The sequence below is a fragment of the Callospermophilus lateralis genome, chromosome X (assembly GCF_048772815.1).
Source record: "Callospermophilus lateralis isolate mCalLat2 chromosome X, mCalLat2.hap1, whole genome shotgun sequence".
Taxonomy (NCBI): domain Eukaryota; kingdom Metazoa; phylum Chordata; class Mammalia; order Rodentia; family Sciuridae; genus Callospermophilus; species Callospermophilus lateralis.
In genome coordinates this window covers 3,362,855-3,383,466 of record NC_135325.1, presented here as the reverse complement: position 1 = coordinate 3,383,466, position 20,612 = coordinate 3,362,855, and the positions used below count along the sequence as shown (strand labels likewise).

The 20,612-nt window shown below is 39.3% G+C and overlaps 2 protein-coding genes across 10 annotated transcripts in view; one reads left to right on the top strand and one right to left on the bottom strand.

The window, feature by feature from the left end:
• Gpm6b (glycoprotein M6B) overlaps nt 1–5,701 on the top strand; it is a 162,867-nt gene extending 157,166 nt beyond the window's left edge. For 3 of the 5 annotated variants that reach the window (XM_077106905.1, XM_077106904.1, XM_077106903.1), the window contains one exon: nt 1,438–2,926. In XM_077106905.1, the coding sequence (XP_076963020.1) occupies nt 1,438–1,518 (81 nt within the window). In that variant the 3' untranslated portion in view covers nt 1,519–2,926. Of the gene's footprint in view, nt 1–1,437; nt 2,927–2,964 lie in introns of those variants that run through there. The other 2 variants (XM_077106907.1, XM_077106906.1) reach the window with 1 other exon arrangement.
• Nucleotides 5,702–6,786: 1,085 nt separating this feature from the next.
• Nucleotides 6,787–20,612, bottom strand: part of Ofd1 (OFD1 centriole and centriolar satellite protein) — a 40,926-nt gene continuing 27,100 nt past the window's right edge. For 4 of the 5 annotated variants that reach the window (XM_077106353.1, XM_077106354.1, XM_077106356.1 and 1 more), the window contains 10 exons: nt 20,053–20,183; nt 19,190–19,301; nt 16,808–17,461; nt 16,089–16,215; nt 15,066–15,166; nt 13,372–13,491; nt 9,028–9,188; nt 7,905–8,060; nt 7,283–7,350; nt 6,787–6,903 (listed from right to left, as the gene is read on the bottom strand). In XM_077106353.1, coding sequence (XP_076962468.1) covers nt 6,861–6,903; nt 7,283–7,350; nt 7,905–8,060; nt 9,028–9,188; nt 13,372–13,491; nt 15,066–15,166; nt 16,089–16,215; nt 16,808–17,461; nt 19,190–19,301; nt 20,053–20,183 — 1,673 coding nt within the window. In that variant the 3' untranslated portion in view covers nt 6,787–6,860. The remainder of the gene's footprint in view (nt 6,904–7,282; nt 7,351–7,904; nt 8,061–9,027; nt 9,189–13,371; nt 13,492–15,065; nt 15,167–16,088; nt 16,216–16,807; nt 17,462–19,189; nt 19,302–20,052; nt 20,184–20,612) is intronic. The other variant, XM_077106355.1, reaches the window with a different exon arrangement.

Sequence of the window (20,612 nt, the reverse complement as noted above, 5' to 3'; positions counted from 1 at the left end):
GGGGAATATAGAGTAGGATTGATACAAGCCTCTGGTCATATCTTTACCAACTTGTCAGTACACAACCTTGTTTGTGTTTTAGTGTAAAGACACCTTATTTAATATATATTGTTGCTGGGTGTGGCGACACATGCCTGTAATCCCAGTGGCTTGGGTGGCTGAGGAAGAAGGATTAAGAGTTCGAAGCCAGCCTCAGCAGAAACGAGGTGTTAAGCAACTCGGTGAGACTCTTTCTCTAAATAAAATCCAAAATAGGGCTGGGGATGTGGTTCAATGGTTGAGTGCCCCTGAGTTTAATCCCCAGTATCCCTCCAAAAAATAAATTAAAAAAAAAAAATATATATATATATATATTGTTGGCCATGAATTCAATATTAATGAATCAACAGCACCACCACTCATGCCTGAATGAAATCTAACACGCAGATTATCTCTGAGGCACAGCACAGTCTACTTGTGAGCCATCTTAAATGGCAGCACTTGCTAGACCTTCACAAGGACACTTGCTTACAGTTTGAGCTGAAACAAGGTGGCAGAGTGTCACCTTGTTCAACCTCAGCTCAAATCTTACACTGCTCTGTGCTTGTCCACTGACTAAGGAAGTGCCTCAAGTGCCTATTGTTTTGGTCACAAATAAATTTTAGTCAGCAGGCAAATTTTATTTTTAGGAATCTGCTCATAAAAATCAACTGTATAAAACACACAGGCCTTATGTGTGTAATTCTGGGATGCTACCTGGTTTGTGATGTGAAGAAAACCAATTAAGATTGGCAGAGAGGGGCTGGGGTTGTGGCTCAGCAATAGTGTGCTTGCCTAGCACATGCGAGGCCCTGGGTTCGATCCTCAGCACCACATAAAAATAACTAAATAAAATAAAGGTATTGTGTCCACCTACAACTAAAACATAAATTAAAAAAAAAAAAAAAAAAGATTGGTAGAGCAAGGGGAGATCTCAGATGCTCGGAAGTGACTCATTCCCAGTTATTCTAACCATTAAGTCATTCATTCCCGTGATATACTACGAAAAGCACAACTTATGAATTCATGGTGGTGACTTGTTCTCTTGGCTGAGCAACAGGCAGGAAGAGAACTAATTGCTGCTGAGCAGGCAGTTTTGGAAAGATGAGGGGAAATAAGATGTTGAACTTGATCTTTCTCATGCTGCTGACCCAGCTCTTCATCTTATTATTCTTGAAACACATCCAAGGCTTTTTAATAAGCTTACTGAGGGTAGAGCCAAGGACTTAACATTGTATATGTGTGATGAGAAAAAGTTTGTGTGCTAGATGTGGAAACCATCTGTTGTGATTGGAAGTGGGGCAAAAAGAAACGCCGTAGACTATGAGCTGGCATCCATCCCTGCCCAAGCTTAGAAGTGTTGGGACATCGGCCCTCACTGCCTTTATCTTACTGTCCTGTTTTGTTCTCTTCCACCAGCTGATCTACATGATGGCTACCACATATAACTATGCGGTTTTGAAGTTTAAGAGTCGGGAAGATTGCTGCACTAAGTTCTAAATTGCATAAGGCCAATAAGGAGCTTTAGAGAGCTCTACTCTGTAGCGTGAATATCACTGACACTTCAGACTAAAGCAGAGTCTGTTTCTGCAGTTTTGTTACAGTAATTTGTAAATAGCTTCAGTTAACTCATTCGCATGTTAGAATAATATGACTTACTATACATGAATTACAAAATAATGACGTGGCTATTTCCACATTTTGAAAAGCATTCAGTTACTTACTGACATTGGTGAGCATCCTTTCAAAAACTTTCTTGAAAAACGTTGAGCAGTATCCAAGTGAAGTATTAATGCTTTGACATACCTGCATTTTCTGTTACTTATGCTTGCTTGATAACCACTTTCAGTGATGAAAATGCGAACAAGTGCTGAAGATGAAAAGAAATGTTTTAATCTGGATTTTGTTTTGTTACTGTAGAAGATATTTTGCAAATTTTAAATTTGACTTAAAACAACTTTTTATGATCATATGGTTCACTATCAACTAAATGCCCCCACAAATAAAGCAGATGAAAATTTGAAGAAAAAGGGTGTCACCCATCTGATTTCTCTGAAAAAGGATCTATGAATTATTATTTTTTTTGCATAACACAATCATTCCTTTAGAGCCTACAAAATTGGTAACCTTAAATGGTTGTCTTTTGGTGAGTAGTAACTGTTTCCTCATAGCTAGTTGTCAAATGGCATGTAAGATTTTAATGGGAAGAGAAATTGGGCCTGAATCTGAAGGTCTCAAATATGTTGTGAAGGAAGTAAGAAATACAAGGAAATTGAAATAGATTTATTTTGCAGGAAATATGGGGAAAATGGGAAAGAAGTATGTGCCACATCAATTGTAAAGAAGGATAATGAGGATTTTTACATTTTGTGAAATGAAATAATGGCAGTTATAAAATGAAAAATATAGTTTCACTACTAAAAATTTGTTAATTAAGAAACTGCATGCTTTGCTTATAGTTCTTAATTTCAGTTTTTACATTTAATTTTTCCATGTTAAATATGTAGTTTAATTACTGAAAATAAACATTGTTCACACTTTTAGGTCTTTGGGGGAATTGATTTTTTTTATCCACAGGTGGAAAAGATCTTTGCATTATACTTAATTAAAATAAACACAACGGGTTTCTGAACTTCTGCATTAGTCTTTACAGTTATCCTCAAAATGGTAAAAAGCACTCTTATGTTTCATTTTTGCTTTTTCTTAACAATAACTTCGGCCATTTTCCCCCCAAGTTCACTATATTTGTGTACTAACTTTTCTTCAGCCTTTTAATATGAAGCCAACTAGTAGAGCATGCTCTGTGTCTGACAGCTCTGCTAGCAGAATGAGTATTAATACCGAATAACCCTTGCCCCTTTACAGTTGAGTCCATCTAATCTGACTAGCAGCTTGCTTTGCCTTGTCACGTGCTCACTAGCCATCATGCTCACCCTTCTTTTCCAGATCCACTTCCTCATGATACTGTCTTCTAACTGGGCTTACTTAAAGGATGCGAGCAAAATGCAGGCTTACCAGGATATCAAAGCAAAGGAAGAACAGGAACTGCAAGATATCCAGTCTCGGTCAAAAGAACAACTCAATTCTTACACATAAAATGTTTGCCAGAGTGTTTCTGCCGACGATTTTACAGCTCTGACAAATCATCAGCTGCTCTGCAGTACAGATGTGTATCCCACCAAACTAATGTAGACGTACCAACATTTCACTGTCTGTCTCAAGCTACTGGGATGTATCTCTAGGAAAACCTTCCAGTGGGTAAATCTTTTTCTTTAGGACAAATATTGGAGGTTTCATGTCAGCCATTTTAAAAGGCAACACTTTTGACAAACTGTTCATCCTTTGAAAATTTGTGGCATGTGTGTACTTATTGCTAGAGCAGTTCTATCAAGACAGGCAATGGGAATACATCATACTCCTTGATAGGGACCTATGACATGCCAGCATCAAGGGATCTGACCATAAATTCACACATGCTATCTGCCCTCAAAAAATAAAATCTACATAGGAAATAAAATGGAATTGGTGTAAAGTTCCAGTTCTGACAGCTGACATTTATTTAACTTGGGCTCAAAGATAATGTGATTCCTATGACTGACTTTAAAAAACAAATTAGCACCCCTCAATTCCAGGACCCATTGATTTCCTCAGCTAATGAGAAACCTATTTTTCAAAAATACTACAAAACGAGAGCTTACAACAATTGTGCTGAACCTAACACAGAAGAAGCTGAATTCTGACTTGGTGACAAGCTTTCCAGAATCAGTTTTATAATAGATTTCATTTACACAATGATAATGACAGTTTTCATTCTTCTTGGGAAATAAGCATCAGCTCTGCCTTAATGAGTATTTGCCTGAAATTTCTAAGAATTTATATAACCAGAGGCCCCAAACTCCTTCACAGAATTTTGTTCCATAAATATTTTTAAGAAGTGTTACCTTATTAAAATGACCACCATTCTAAACCATTTGTAAGTGGTCTGAATGGTGAGTTTACAGTTTCATACCAACATCTAAAACCTAACTGCAAATTGACCACAGACCTCTAACCTCCTACTTTTATAGACTTGAATACATAATTTAAGTTAGGGTTGGTATTTATTTCATTTCAATTCTTATCTTGGTTTCCTGGAATAATGTTTAATGTTCGGCAAGAAAACTGCTTGAGTTTAAGCCATTTCAAAAGAAATTTGCCTTCTAAGTCATTGTGTTCCAGAACATTAAGTGACTATAGGTACTGGGTTTTAGTGATGGTAAACTTTGTGTTGTTCTTTTTGAAATGATCCATATAATTGTTGGGTGCATCAGTGCTTTTCAAAGGGGCTGCATACTATAGGGTTAACTATGTATATTCATGTTAAGAGTTAACTTGTGGTTTGGCTGTTTCCTGGATTTAAAAACATACATGTGCAGAAATGTATTCAAATGAAAGGAAGCATACCTTTTCAAGATGCTATTAAAATTAAACATCAAGTATAATATTTCATTTGGATTTTTTTTTGGTTCATGCCTAAAAATGCCTATTTGGATTTTTGTTTTTTAAATTGGAAGAAGCTCTCTTCTGTGTAGAACAGTTCCAAAGTAGCTTAGTGTTTTGTTTTCCTGTTGCATGACAGACTTAAATATTTTTTTTTTCCAGCAGTGGAGGTGCTGTTAGAGTCCAGTGTTTTAGAAGAGGCAGTGTCTAAAGCCTAATTTTACTTTTCTAATTCTGGTAGCTATTACCAGGAATTTTTGAAAGTTTTGTTGAAGTAGTCTAATATTTTTTATGTAAAGAGCATTAAATTTTGCTATGTATAAATTTTTGTAACCTAACAGTGAATCAATATTTTCTATCAGTGCCAAGGGCTTCCTGTAGTTCTATTCAAGTGTTACAATAAATATTTGTAGATAATAGTCAATACTTGTGTATGCTTATTTTAAAGATCTATTTAGGTGGAAATAGTTGTGGATGTACTAAGAGTAATGAAATAAAATTATGGCTTCATTTGCTTGCCTTTTTACCATACATGAATCCTATCTTTCTCTGTCTTCAGTATGGTGTCATTTTTAAATATGCATTATCAAGATTTCACATTTGCATAGGAATCTAATCTAAGAGTGCTGTTTTATTTCTGACAAAACTCTTCAGCGAGAGCATTTTAAAAAAACATTGGAATCCACTGGGCTATATTTTGCATAAAATGCCACTAGCACTTTATAGAGTTCTATGAATGAAAAGTATAGAATTTTTCTGACTAGCTTCTTCAATAAAATAAATAAAAGCCATCTACCGATAAGATTAACACAAGGCTTACTCTTGGGCAAAGTAGAAATGGGGAACCTTAACAGGGTCCATGTACCCTTGGCTAATTTTCAAACACAAAGTATGGAAGTTGAGTGAAAGAAGAATTTATTTGGAAATGTAACAATCTAGTTGTAACAGTTACTCTTTGAAGCAGCAGAGCTAAATTTGTTACTAGGATTTCATTTTATAATTTTTTAAAACTAATCTGTCAGCATGCTTATGCATTTGGATATTCTACACCTGACCTTTGTCAGTGAGGACCAGCCTTTGTCATTATTGACACACTGACATTCTAAATGAGGTGCTGACTCTGGATCATCGCCCTTCATTCACGCCTGGCTCACACCCGGCAGGAGAATAAGTGGGAGCCCAATTAGCCTGCTATTTGTCACCGTACATAGTACCTTCTGTTTAAACAGCATTTTGTACAATTAACGTAAGTCACGTGAGTCTCCTGAATAAATTATGGTCTGATAAGATCACAAGCAGTCTCTTTAATTATTCAAAGTAACTGGGCCACCAAATGTAGAAACCTCTGGGGGGACAGATTTTTCTAGTTACATCTTGTAAAACTTAACTTTTAGGAGATGAAAAGTTAGAGTTACTGGGGAGAATCTACTCACTTAAAAACCAACAAGTATATTAATTAAAAATGAAGATCAGCTGGGCATGGTGGCATACACCTGTCAATCGCAGCAACTTGGAAGTCTAAGGCAGGAGGATTGCAAGTTCGAGGCCAGCCTCAGCAATTTAGCAAGAGTCTGCCTCAAAAAGGACTGGGGATGTAGCTCAGTGCCCCTGGGTTCAATTCCTAGTACCCCTTCCCCCAACAAAAATAGACCAAAGATTCCACAATAAAGATGTTATCTCAGTCTTCTATTACTGCTGTAACAAAGTCTCGTAGACTAAGTAATTTATAAAGAACAAATGCATTTCTTACACTTTTGGAGGTTGGGTAGTCCAAGATCAACAGGCTTGCATGTTCGCGGTCTGGTCTTAGATTCCAAGCTGCCCCCTCCAACGGGGATGAATGCCGTCTTCAAACTGTGAAAGGGCAAAAGGGCCTATTTAGTTCCTTCTAGCCTCATCACATTGGGGTTAAGTTCCACCATATGAATTTTGGAGAGACAAACATTCAAACCATAGTAGATGTGTTTTTTCTAGACCCCAGAATGGAAAAGTCTGACTTTATATCAGAGGGAAAACCTGAGCATATTGGGGAAGATAGCCTCCTGTTCTATATGTGGTAGCCTCACTTTGGAGAGAACTTGAACTTCCAAAATGTAGGCCTGTAGTTCAACCACAGTAAGATAAGTATAACCCAAGACAAAAATGGGGAGGGGGGGGGGGAAGAGTTCATTTTAGTGTAATGAATGAGAAACTATGGCTGGAGAAGAGATTTCACTTGATTAGATTTAAAAAAAAAAGAACACTCCAGTGGATTAATACAGTTTTTATTAAGGATTTTATCTGGTTACAGAGAAACATTTAGAAAGGATGATGGGTTACATAACTTCACTGTTGTATGTGAGAAGTCTGGGCAGCTAACATGATTACCAAATGTCATCTGGTTCTTCATGAGAAAAGCCTGTGGAACTAAATTAGGGAAAGAACAAAAATTAGGAAGGAATCATAAAAGTGTCTAAAGTTCTCATCCTTCCTTGAGGAAGGTTTTTGCTCTCAGAGTTTGTGTCAGGATCAACATCACAAGTTTAAAAAAACAAAAAAATATTCACAATCTTATTTTTTAATCCAGGGGCACATAACCACTGAGCCACATCTCAGCCCTTTTTATTTTGAGACAAGGTCTTACTAAGTTGCTGAGGCTGGCTTCAATCCTTCTGCCTCAGCCTCCCCTGGCCACAGTGCCCAGTTCAACTTTTTAAAGGCAAGTTCAAGTATCTGACCATTTCTGTTGGGCTGACAAAATGAGCACTAATGGTTTGCTAAAGAGCAATGTTTAGGAAAACCATACCTTTCATCCTTGTCACTGGATGGCAGCGTGTCCACTACTGAGCATTCTCTGGTTATCTTTTTTGAGCTCTGACACAAAGAAAAGAATTTTTTTTTTTTTTTAATATTTATTTTTTAGTTCTCGGCGGACACAACATTCTTGCTTGTATGTGGTACTGAGGATCGAACCCGGGCTGCACGCATGCCAGGCGAGCGTGCTACCGCTTGAGCCACATCCCCAGCCCAAGAAAAGAATTTTGAAATTAGATATGAATTAATTTCATTAAACATTTTGATTTCTCTAAAGTACTTTTGCAATGTTGAGTCTCAAAAGAGTTGACGTTTAAACAGGAAATTTAGCAGCAGATCAAAATAAACTTTCAATACCTATATTTCAATACCTATAATTCAATCTTAAAGCAAAACCTCTTCAATGTTTTACCTAAACACAAACTATGAAATTTTGCCAAAAGAGCATAATATATTGAGGGTTGAGGGCCCATTTGAAGTGTGGATTTTCTGTACTTTTAATAATTTTTGTCTTCAGTAAACAGATTCCTGTCCCTAGGAGTTAAATCACAGAAGCCCTTGGTGCCATCCCCCAACCCCTCTGTCACCTAGATTCCCCTCCAAAGCATAGGCACCTTATCTGCAGATAACTCTTGGTCTTTCCCCTGCTGGATGATTCTCATATATTTCTCTAAAAGATTTTCTCCATGAGTAGATTTGTCTCTCACATCTTGAACAGTCACTTCTAATTCTTTTTTCATTTCAATCTTCAGTGATTCTTCAATCATTCTCTATAAAATAGATGGGGGCCCAAAGAGGAAATAGATATATTTTAAAAGTTTTCAGTGTTTAAAAACCATAGTAATATAAACCTGATCCTGTAAAGTAAAACTGCATTCTAGAGTACCATATATAAAAATATATACATAAATATAATTATACCTATATCTTTAAAGTCACTGCTACCATCAAAGGGAGATGAACACATCCCAAGAAGGAAGGCATTAATTTGCCTAAAGTGTTCTGTGCTTTTAGACCCAAATTAACTAGGAGTCCAGGGAACATTCATATGGAAGATTAATTTAAGCAAGACTTGGCAAGCATGCTAAATGGCCAGAGTAATCCATCTGCCTAGGACTAAAATCAGGCCACAGAAGGCAAAAAGAAAACTATGGGAATTATGTATGTCTGGAAGCAGTTGGGGCCTGGCACCTGTCTCCCCTGGTTCTTCTAGTCCTAGCTAGCTGACTTAGGAAGCCTCTTCTTTAAACCCCATCTATAAAAGGAAGCTCCACAGCAAAACATAGTCCACCTTATAGCCCCATGAGTTTAAAGATCAGATGAGCATGTATGCAAAAAATGCTTTCAAAAGCCATCCTTGGGCTGGGGTTATGGCTCAGCAGTAGAGTGCTAGCTTAGCACAAACGAGGCCCTGGATTCAATCCTCAGCACCACATAAAAATAAATAAAATAAAGGTATTGTGCCCAACTACAACTAAAATAAATAAATAAATAAATAAATAAACAAACATTACCCCCCCACACACACACACACACAAAGCCATCCTTTATCATCACACTCAGAAGGTGTATGCTCTCTGGCCTTTCTCGTGATAGTATGACAAGGAGAGGAGGGGAGGCCTCTTCCATTACCTGCCACTTACGATTTCTGGACACCATTGGCTCACCTCTGAGCTCCAGGTACCTTCTGAAGACATTCAATGGAGAAACTACTACAGAGACTTAAGCCAAACATACTACCCTTTCCTGATCCAGTTTTTCCAGTTCTCTTCGTTCCCTTTCTAGAGCTTCTTGCCGTTCACTCTGCCTTCGTTCTTCTCTCTGCCTTCGTTCTTTCATTTGCTGCTCCCATGATTTTTCATCTTCCTTTTGTTCTCCAAGTTCTTTCTGATCAATACCTAACAGAACATAAAATAGTGAGTAGCTTCCAGCATCAGATTTTCTAAGGACTACGGGACTGTTTTGTTGGATTTCTCGTGGACTGTTGACCTGCTTCAAGCTGCTGCTGTTATACTTTCATGATTTGCAGGCCCCTGCACATTCCTAGCACCTCACCTCAACTTTTACTCTCCCAAGACAAGTATGACTTACCTTCACCATGAAGGACTCCAACTGTCCTCCCCGAGTGCCATGTTTTCTCTTCCTTTACTTATCTCCCTCCTCCAGCCTTTCTCCTGCAATCCTGCATTTCTGCCTCTGCATTTGATTCGGATCCCACCCCTATCTTCAGGACCCAGACTGAACCACTAGCCCCTATTTATTTATGCAGCAGCTTCCTAACTCTTTCTTCTTCCCATAAACATATTCAGGTCTCTGATACCCCAAAGAGGACACAACAAACCCCCCACTCTCCCCTGGCTGCTCTAGCCATGTTACACTGTTCAGTCCTTGCTTGCTCTACACTGATGGTGGCCGTTCCTGGTGTTTTAGTGATCATGTCAGCACTGATCATTCCCTTGTCTTTCTAGCCCCACACTCTCCCCAGCCTCACATGCATGTTTCCAGTGGATTCCCTGCCAAAGCATGTGGAAATCCTACAGCATGGGCTTCATCCTGAAGTATTGGTAGCCCTTTAATCATGCCCTTTCTAGGCCAGGAGCAGTGGCATGTGCTTGTAGTCCCAGCTACTTGGGTGGCCAAGAGACAGGAAGACTGTAGGAGCCCATGACTTTGAAGTCAGCTTGGGCAACACATCAAGACCCTGTGTTGTAAAAACAAACAAGCAAACATGCTCTTCTTACTGTCTGTCCATTGGGCCACCAGGGCTGGCAGATTCAAATTCCTTATCCTGCTGTTATAGAGAGGGTCCTTCCTTCTCACCACTTCCAGGGAATACTGAATAATGCACTCGACCTGCTGTGAGTTTCAGCACTAGGCATTTCCTTCAGGGAAGCCCTGGATTTGCCTGTAATGTCTCTACTCTGGCAAAGTCCAAACCCGCGACAGTCTAGGGGCAAGAAAAACCTGCAGCCTTCTTCTCAGGCGTACTTCCCATCTACTACTGCCTTTGAGCATGAGAACAGTATATGTATGGACACACTCACTGGATCCGAACTGCAGCTGTGTTCTCCTCTCTCTGTGCCTTTGCCCCCACCCCAGTTTCCTTAACCTGAGGCACACCCTTCCCCCCAACCCTTGCCTCTCCCACAAAACCACAATGCTGTTTGAGAACCAACTTAAATGCCACCTCCTCTGAGGAGGACAAGTAAGCAGTTCAGCACCTTTCTTGCAGAGCTTTGTCAAAAATCACGAGTGCTTTTCTCTCCTCCCACTAAGTTCCTTCCTGGCAAGGCCCATGTTTTAATTACTAGTATGGCCCCTCTCTCCAGCTCCTGGCATAAGTCCCTACATGTCAAAGCTTTAATTAAATCTCAATCCCACAGATGACCATGCTGGTCTTTCTCTTCTAACTCTGGCCCACAACCTACATATTTTTATCCAAGCAATGCCAACAAGCAGAAAAACCCACAGGTTCACTAGAGGACTTCAAAGCTTTTTGCTGTGCCTTGTCCTGAAGTTGTCAGCAGGAACTGAATTAGTTTTACTAATGGCAGAGAGGCAACATGGGCATCTCTCAATCCTTGCCATGAAATTAAAATATGAGAGCAGGCCATTAATCATTTCCACAGATAGAACTACAGTGTCCTCCTTGCTGGTGAAAGAAAAGTCACTTCTAAATGCTACCACTTTCCTATACACAGTTGTGATCTCAAAATAGGAATGTTGTCTGGGGCCAATTAACAAAGAAGAAAAAGGGCTGCTCTCTGTTCTGGGGTATATTTTGTAGCTACAGGGTGGATGCAAAAGCCAGGACAAGAAGCATGTCCACTGGGCACCTCAAAGTCACAAAGTTTCAGGTTCTTCATTTCCCTCTGCTTGAACTAAAGAGGTAAAATGATGAATATAAGAGTATTTCTCAATAACCCAAACAACTGGGGTTGGGGATGTGGCTCAAGCGGTAACGCGCTTGACTGGCATGTGCAGGGCACTGGGTTTGATCCTCAGCACCACATAAAATAAAGATGTTGTGTCCACGGGGGAGGGGGGAATAACCCAAACAACCATGCTGCTTACTAATTATTTCAAAAACCATTATGATCACCACTGTGTCTCAAGGCAGAACACTTAGTGCTCACTGATTTCCTTTTATTTTGATTTCCTCCCTCACTCAGGCCTGTGTATATGGACACTGCCCCTCATCAGTTGGTACAATTCCTCCTCAGAGCCACAGTATTGGCTTGCTGACTGCCTGGGTCCCCCAACCCCTAGAAACTCCATGAAGGAAGGGGCTCTGTTTGGTTCACTGCTACAGGCCTGGTCTCTAGAGTAGTGCCACAGAGAGATTGCTTTGGATCAATTCTGGTTGAGTGAATGCCTTTCAAAGCAGATTTACTCAGGAGTCAGCAAAATCAACCCTCTTGAAGTCTTGCTTCTTTCAGTACTTCCTCATATGCACTGTGATTTAAATTGAGAAACTGCTAACCAGAGGCTTTGAATATGTTTGGAAGGACTAAAAGGTAGCTTTACTTGAGACACTTCTTTTCAGGTATGAGGCTTAAGCATTTTGGACTAAGGAGAAAAGGCCCAGGCTGTACTGTTCCCTGATCCCTCCACCAGAGAGGCAGGTGGGTAAGCTGGAGAGACATGGGCAGACAGAAGTCTAATGGCCAGTTTTCCTCCAGCACCAATTGTTATGGGCCAGGCTATATGGGCAGTGACCAAACAGACTCCATTTTATCCTGAGACTCCATATCATGTAAGAAATGCTTCTCCCATGGGAAAGCCCCGCCTCTGAACCCATTAATAGTTACCTAGCATATCATACTTGGCAATACAAAATAGCAATTCTTATACAATGTAAAATTGTTCTCTTTGGTTTCCATTTCTCTTGGGCAATGTACCTTGTCAGAGATTGATTATCTACACATTAGAAACCATTCTCTAACTTGTACTGAACTAGGGTCATTTTGACCCACTTCCCTTCTGCTTGCTTGCTGCTATGCTAACCTGGAAAGTCCCGTGGGAAATACCAATGTACATACACAATGCATTGTCTTGCTAACTGCCCAATTCAGCTTCTGTACCTGCTTGCTTGCAGCTATGTCAACCCAGATGCAGTTTTTGCCATTAAATATCCTAAAATGCTCAGGCTTGGGGCTGTTCCTTGCAGGGACAGTTATGGGTCCTGTGGGAAATACTTGCCAGCCGGCCGGCTAAAAGAGTCTTCAATTTGGACAAAACTGGGACTTGGTGTGTTTTCTGAGCGACCTGCCCCACAACACAATCACCTTAGTGTTATCAGCTTTCCCCAAGACTGAAATATAGTTTTTAGGTTCTAATCTCTTAAGACATAATGGAAGCAACCAGATAGAAAAAAATATTATTAAAATGTTACAATCACATAAAGATAGAGAACGTGAGTTGACCATTGTTTCAACATTGTTTCCCAAGATGCTAAGGCTCCTATGGAATGATTTTTGCAGAAGTGTATAATGGAAAAGTGTAACTGTTCTGTCAGACTCAGAACAGGTAAAAAAATACATTTTTAAAAAGCAACTCTCCTGAGCCAGGGCTAGAGTTGTGGCTCAGTAGTAGAGCGCTTGCCTAGCATGCATGAGGCACTAAGTTCAATCCCTGGCACCACATAAACAAATAAAGATATTATGTCCATCTACGACTAAAAAAAAAAGGCAACTCTCCTGAGCTGGGCGCAGTGGTGCACACCTTTAATCTCAGAGGCTTGGGAGGCTGAGACAGGAGAATCGGGAGTTCAAAGCCAGCCTCAGTAACTGCGAGGCACTAAGAAACTCAGTGTGACCCCATCTCTAAATAAAATACAAAATAGGGCTGGGGATGTGACTCAGTGGTCAAGTACCCCTGAATTCAATCCCCAGTACCCCACCAAAAACAAATAAACAAACAAAAAAAACGCCATCTACAATGATAACACTCCAACTTTAAGACTGAGTAAGTTATGCTTATAAAATCCTTCAATAATATAGGAAATAATTTATATAGCACAGAGGCTGGCATTCAATATATGGCTGTGCTAACTGCTAGTTTAAAACAAGAAAAGCTTACTTGAGTTATGATGTGGGACAGGTCTTGTAGGCAGAGTAGCTGCAGCAGCATCCACATGAGGCATATCACCAGCAGGGTGTAACCCATCTGCTTCAAACTGTCTTGATCTGTTCCCTGCATCTATGGGAGGTACAAGCAATTGTGTCATGAGTCCTTAAGTAATAGGAGAAGGGAGGCAGGGTAGTGGGCAGGGGGATTAAACCATGGAACACATGAACTACAGCTAAAGTGACTAGGGGAGCCCTGCCTACAGGATTCTAATAATTTTTTTTTTTTTTTAACTTGCAATCTTCCTGCCTCAGCCTCCCACATGTTTTTTTTTTTTTTTCCTTTTTTTCTTTTTTGGTACTAGGGATTAAACCTAGAAGTGCTTAACCATGAGCCACATCCCCAATCCTTTTTTATTTTGAGGCAGGGTCTTGCTAAATTGCTGAGGTTGGCTTTGAACTTGCGATCCTCCTGCCTCAGCCTCCTCAATTTCTGGGATTACAGGTACACACCACTGTGGCTGGCCAGGATTCTAACAAATTCTTAGTCACTTGCCAACATATTTACTTCTTGAGGCAGTTTTTGTTTTTATTTTGCAGTGTTAGTGATTGGACCCAAAGGGGTCTTATACTTTAAAGAATTAAATTTGTTGGGGCTGGGGTTGTGGCTCAGCGGTGGAGCGCTTGCCTAGCATGCTTGAGGTGCTAGGTTCGATCCTCAGTACCACATAAAAAATTAATTAATTAATTAAATAAGTGTATTGTGTCAACCTACAACTAAAAATAATTTTTTTAAAAAAAGTTTTTTTAGCTGTAGTTGGACACAATACCTTTATTTTACTTATTTTATGTGGTGCTGAGGATTGAACCCAGTGCCCTGCATGTACTAGGCAAGCCTCTTGCTGAGCCACAACCCCAACCCCTAAAAAATAAATGTTAAAAAAAAAAAAAAAGAATTAAATTTGTTTACAAAAGTGGATTCATTACCTAGCAGGAAAATCAATCCATTTTAAAGAGTTCACTTGATTGACGATAAACCATTTCCATTCAATTTAAATATTGAAGATTCAACTGGCCAGTTAAAAGAACTTCACAAAATTTACTAAGCATCTCATTTAATGGTTCAAAATATGATATTTTCAGATTTGATGATGATAAGTTTGATAAGGTTAAATGATAGATTGTATACAAGTAGATTTCTCAAGCTGGAGAAAGCCTCAGAAAAGATGGACCCTACATCCTATTTTATGCTTATAAAGTGGACTATGTGGTGAGACAATCCAAGAAAAGGCTGTAGCCAGGACATCTGTTCCTGGACTCTTATTTTAATATTCTTTTACTAAGGATGGGATTTCTTAATCTGAGCCATCAACATCTTTATGTTCCATAAAATTTTTTTAAAAACCTATTTATTTTAAATCTGAGATAATCCCAAAGTGGGTAAATTAAGTATTCATTTATAGGTTTAAGCCGGTAACCTCAAAATGATGAGTCATCCTGAAATTTTTAAAAAGAGAACTTAGCTGAACCCCTGAAAATCTTCATGACAGAAAAATGAGGAAATATATCCATATTTTTGGTCTTATCACAAAATAAAAATGTCCCAGTTTGTAATTACTTTGCTTATAATAATGGTAAATAGTTTTCAGTAAAACTAAACTTTCTACAATTTTAACTTATAAAAACCGGTACTTATATTGAACTTACATTCAAAAGATGATTCAAATTCCTCATTATCCTTAAAAGCTAGCTTGTCCAGATTTGAAAATTCACTTTTTTCTTGAATTTCAGTCTGTTTCTGATGAAGACTGGATTGGAAGAATAAAATTCATGAATGTGAATTCTTAGTAATGTTAAAACCTAACAGCAGAGGATGACAAAAAGCTGTCTGTGACTCAAAAAAAATAATTTACAAAATTCATTTTTCTATGGCTTATTAAAATATAGCCCTAGTGCACTGAGTACTCACCAGGCATAAGGTATTGTTCTCTTAGTTTTCTAATAACCACAAGAGACAACCTTTCATACATCACCAGCTCAAACCAACTGAAGATACAATACCATGAGCCCGTGTGTGTCAAATTGTATTAACTCAGGGTATGTGTGGGTCTGGTCTTTCCTTTTGCCTTTATCACAAGACAGTACAATATTTAAAAAAATTAAATGCCCTAGGTACATGTAAGTTTTCAACTTTATACAGGAGAACTACATAAACATCAGGTGCCCAGGCTCAAACCCAAAACTAAGGAGTCAAATTTCCTACTGTGGGGACCAGGCACGGATGGGAGTCCTGCCCCCACTGGCCTAATTTCCAAAACCATCCACTTCCTCCTGCTTTAATAATCATATTCTAGAACCCACTATCACTTCGTAATTTGTTTTAATGATACATAAATCAGAACCTTATCTGTTTACATTTAAATGTCATTTTTTAAAAATGGCTTTTTAATGATGTATGAAATTGTTCCAACTTTAAAAATAGACCAACTTAGTTGTTTTGACAAATTTCAGACATCTCTTTATATACCATGCCCATTCACAGAACTTGGAAGGTATTACATAACATTCCCCCCAGGTATTCAGATGATCATCAAAGATCACACATGATTTTACAATCTGACTACAAATTCTATAGTATCACATCATCTTTAAGATCTCCTTAAAAAAAAAAAAGGGCTGAGACAGCAGGTAACATGATTCAAATGAAGCCCATCAAACAATGGTACATACCTGGCCTTCTGTTCTGGAGGGCTGGAGGAGGAAGGGGCAGAGAAGCTATGCCCAGATTCCACGGGTGATGGCTGGGACATTCTGTCAGGACAAGAATTGGGGGAAGCAAGAAGTGATTTGCCCACACCTACAAGGCAGAAGGAATCAGGGCAAGAATATTAAAAATTGCATGAAGAAGACACCAACATAGATTTTAAAAAGCTCTATTAGTGAAAATAGGTTATCATCTCTGAATATATGAGTATGATGTTTCAGGTCATAAAGGTAACAATTTGAACACTTAAATTATAACTCTCGAGTTAATACTAAAATGTTCAAAACTGACCAGCAGCAAAGGAATGGCCACTCTCACCCCCTGAACACCTCTACATGCTAAGTGAACACTACATCTTGACTTTTTTTTTTGGCTGTATTGGGACTGCACCCAGGCAGGGCCTTGTGCATGCTACATCCCCAGCCTGATCTCAACATCCTTTATGACACTGATTCCCATAACAACCCTGGGACATGGGAGGGATGTCACTATTATTAACCAGGAGATGGTAGGTTCAGAGCAATCACAGCTGCTCCAGCAAGGGCTCCCCCAGGCTCACTGCTACATGTGCTATCTACTGTTTCCTGCAGTCTAGGGCCTGTATAAATATTCAAGAAAGACATCCCATGATGACCAGGTCTGCCCAACTCCCAAGCATCCTGCAACCCTTTGGATAGTAGCTTACCTTCCAAATACATTTCATTATTGAGGCTTCTTCTTGCTTTTGGAAGGGGCGTGGAGGAGAGACGTCTGGAAGAAGTACTCTTGCGAGCCCGCGAAGCTGTGCTGCCTGTCTGTGCCTCAGAGGCGGCACTCTTTTCCTCGTTAGGTGTGCCCACCTGAGGCTGCCCAGAGAAAACTCTGTCCTCTGCCAACATCCGTCTTTCCGGGTGCTCAGGGATAACTCGGTCCTCTGTAAAAGCACATCTTTCCAGGGAGCTAGAAGTGACAGTTTTGAGGGTTCCCCGTAAGTGCGAAGACGGTGGACTCTTTGCTAGTGGTGGGCTCTTAACCGGGTTTCGAAGAACTCTTCGATGGTAATCTCTGAAAGCTTTCTCCAAGCGTTCGGCCTCTTGCTCTAGCTCTTTTACCCTGGCTTTTGTACTGGCCACAAACTCAAGGTCAGAGTCTGGGGAACCAGTCTCTTTTCCTGTATTTGGATAACCTGTGATTCCTGGTACAACTGCAACTGCCGTAACCTTCTCCTGTCCAAGAGGGCTGTTTGAGAAATCCCTGCTTGTATCACCACTGTGAGGCACCACCTTGCCATTTATTAGCCCACTCACAGACCGATGGCTCAGAGACTGCTTTGGGTTGCGGTACACTTCATTCTCCAGGGCTGCAGATTATAAAAAGGTAATTTGAGAAATGAGGACAAAAGGCAGTAAGCAAAATTAAAATATACTTGAAAATAAAGGGCAAACTTCACACTAAACAACTTCTGAGGCCACGGTAAGAACTGTTAACATTTGTTGAGAACTTATATGTACCAGTCACAGATTCATGTGTGTTCCTTTATAATATAAGATAGAATTTCACAATCCTTTATGCATGATTTTGAAAGCCAAAAAGCTCTGAGAATTAAAAAAATCTATTTACAATTTATTTGGTGGCAAAGTACAACTAGATTTGAATTCATTTGGTTGAAAAGCTTGACCCTTACCAATGTAAACTTAATCCCAACCAGCATAAATATTCATAGATTTGACTTCAAAGTAATTAATGTGCTTCACAATAGGATGTGGGTCCAGAATTTCCAGGGCTGTAGCAAAATTCACAGCATAAGGTCGAGTTTCAGATAAGGGAAAAGAATTTCATTCATGACAACACTATGGCCAAGGAATTCTCACTGCTCCCATTTACAGATGGGGTTGGAGGCTGGATCACACAGCAAGTTTTAGAACCACTGGGATTTCCTAAAGCAAAGCCAGTGCATGTACCAGCTCCTCTCCTACAATGCCTCCCTATGATGCTATGAGGCAGAAGCTTGCAATAGACAATACATTTATGCAGAAGGGCTCTATGCTCAGTGAATTATTTTTCGTTATTCAAGACTTCTATGAGTTTTGCTCTAGACACTGCGGCAAACAGAATTGCTAAGCAAAAATGAGAAATAGGAAAAAGTAGAGAGATGGAAATAAAATTAGTGAAGGTAGAAAGTACTAGGGACTGACAGGGAAAGATTGCAAGTGGGAAGCAAGGAAGGCTCAGACCAAAGGGACCATGAGAAACCAGCTGAACTGGTAACACATACACACTTTGAGTTTGAAAGCAACTGGAAAATAAAGTATCTAAGCTTCAATATCCTTCTTAGGAAGTAGGGACAGATATGCATCCACAGAGAAGGCATTTTAATGGAAGAGCAGGAACTATTTTCAGAGAGTCTTTTATGTCCCATGAGCTGAATTGGGACCCATCTCATTTCATCTTTGTTTACTATGGCCTGGTAGGTATTATCACCCTCATTACAAATGGGGGAACTGAGGCCCAAGAAAGTTAGAGCACTGTACCCAAAATCAAACAATTACCTTCAAAATTGGGGTCCAAAACAAAACAATTCTCTAAAAGAGCAGCAGTGTTCTTTTTGCCAAGCCAACCTGCTTCTCCCATATATTTATATACATTTCTGTTAAGGAATATGTAAAACTACTGAAGAGCCAATCAATCTTATCAGGGTAACAAAAAAAGGAATGCCTACAATGGATTTGGGGACTTCTGTGTTACCACCACAACTTTTCTATTTGGGGCACCTGTGAAAGCCACTCATTCTGGTGATCAGCTGGTATTTCTGAGATAAAAAAGTTTACTTCAAGGAATGTACACATCTTTTTTTTTTTTTTTTTTGGCAGTGCTGCATATGGAACCCAGGACCTCATACACGCTAGGCAAGTTCTCTACCACCAAGCCACACCCCCACTGTAGGATGATACTTATTCCTATGAACCACCCCGCTCCCTGCGAAATACAAGAAATACTATGTGATTAATAAATTACAATCATTATATTTCCACAAAGGTCAGAAGCTTTACATGCACAAAAATATTTATGGCTTAAAAACGTCTCTAACCTGTCTGAGTGTGTTTCAGTTGCAATTTTAAATCACCAACTTGAATATTTAACCTCTTTATGGAAGCAACATAATCTAGTATCTGGGCCTTTAGCTGTGCAGAATGTTCAATCTGAAAAGATTCAGAGAAGAAAAAGAAATCAATGTAGAACACATCACAGCTTGCTTCAAAAGGGGAAAAAAAATCTCTTATTGTGCTTATCCTCTTATTTTTTTGCCAATTCTGGGAAGCTTTATACCAAGTAATCAATGGGTCTCTGTTTAAAAAAAAAAAAAACGAACACAACACACAAATGAATTCTTCACTACCTTTTTCATTCAAAGAACAGCTACTTTAGGGCATGCAGGCTGAAATCAGAAAGACACAGTGAACATTTGTAAGTCTCAAGGTGGGAATCAAGACACTAACATGGTACTATCATGCACTCAGAAAATTTTATGTTTGAGTCAGCTTTTATTTCAATTATGAAAGACAGTTATGAATATGAAGTCATATAATCACTAGAGAATTTTCTCAGATGAGAAAGAACCCTTTATCATATTCAGAGGGTAATTTTTTTGTTGTTGTGGGGTTTTTTTTGCTTTTTGTAGTACTGGAGATTGAACCTTGGGGTGATCTACCAATGAGCTACACCCCCAGCTCTTTTATTTTACTTTGAGAAAGAAACTAAGATGCCCAGGCTGGCCTTGAACTTGCAATTCTCCTGCCTCAGCCTCCTAAGTAGCTGACATTATAGATGTGTGCTACTGCAACCAGCTTGAGAGTTAAAAGATCTGATCTGTGCTGGTGTGGCTTGTGCAAAGTTTAGGTATCTATAAAGTAGACTGGTGTAACACTGGCATGAGTGAAGAACAATACTCACTTCACTTTGCAGCTGTTTTTGCAGAACTTGTCTATGAGTTTCAAACTCTTTATGCTCAAGTGCTATAGTACTTTCTGCTTTCTTCAATTCTTTCTGAAGAACCAGAAGCTCAGGAGACGGCTGAGCTATGCCTAAGAAAGTAGAAAAATTCTGGTCATTATCAACTTTATTTCACTTAACAAAAGTAGCTAAAGAGATTTTAAATTGTTTCCTTTCTTTGTACTCATGCAGTTAATATTCTATCAATTCCATTAGTAGACCGAGACCAATCCTGATTCACAAGCTTCAGAACAAAAGAATTTAATAAATGTTACCACACTTTATTACTCTTGGAGTTTTATTGCAAGAGAAAGAATTCTTTCAAATCCTTGAATTATTGAAAGCCTGCCTCTATCCTCTGCCATGCACACAAGGCCTAGAAGAAGCCCCCCAGCTGTCTACCCAATGATGACTAACTACTTTAAGCTCTCATTCGACCTGAGCAAATGTCAGTAAGTTGGGGTCCAGGCAGAAAGCAAACAGATGTTTAGGTGGGTCACTTTATGCAAGGTAACCAAAAA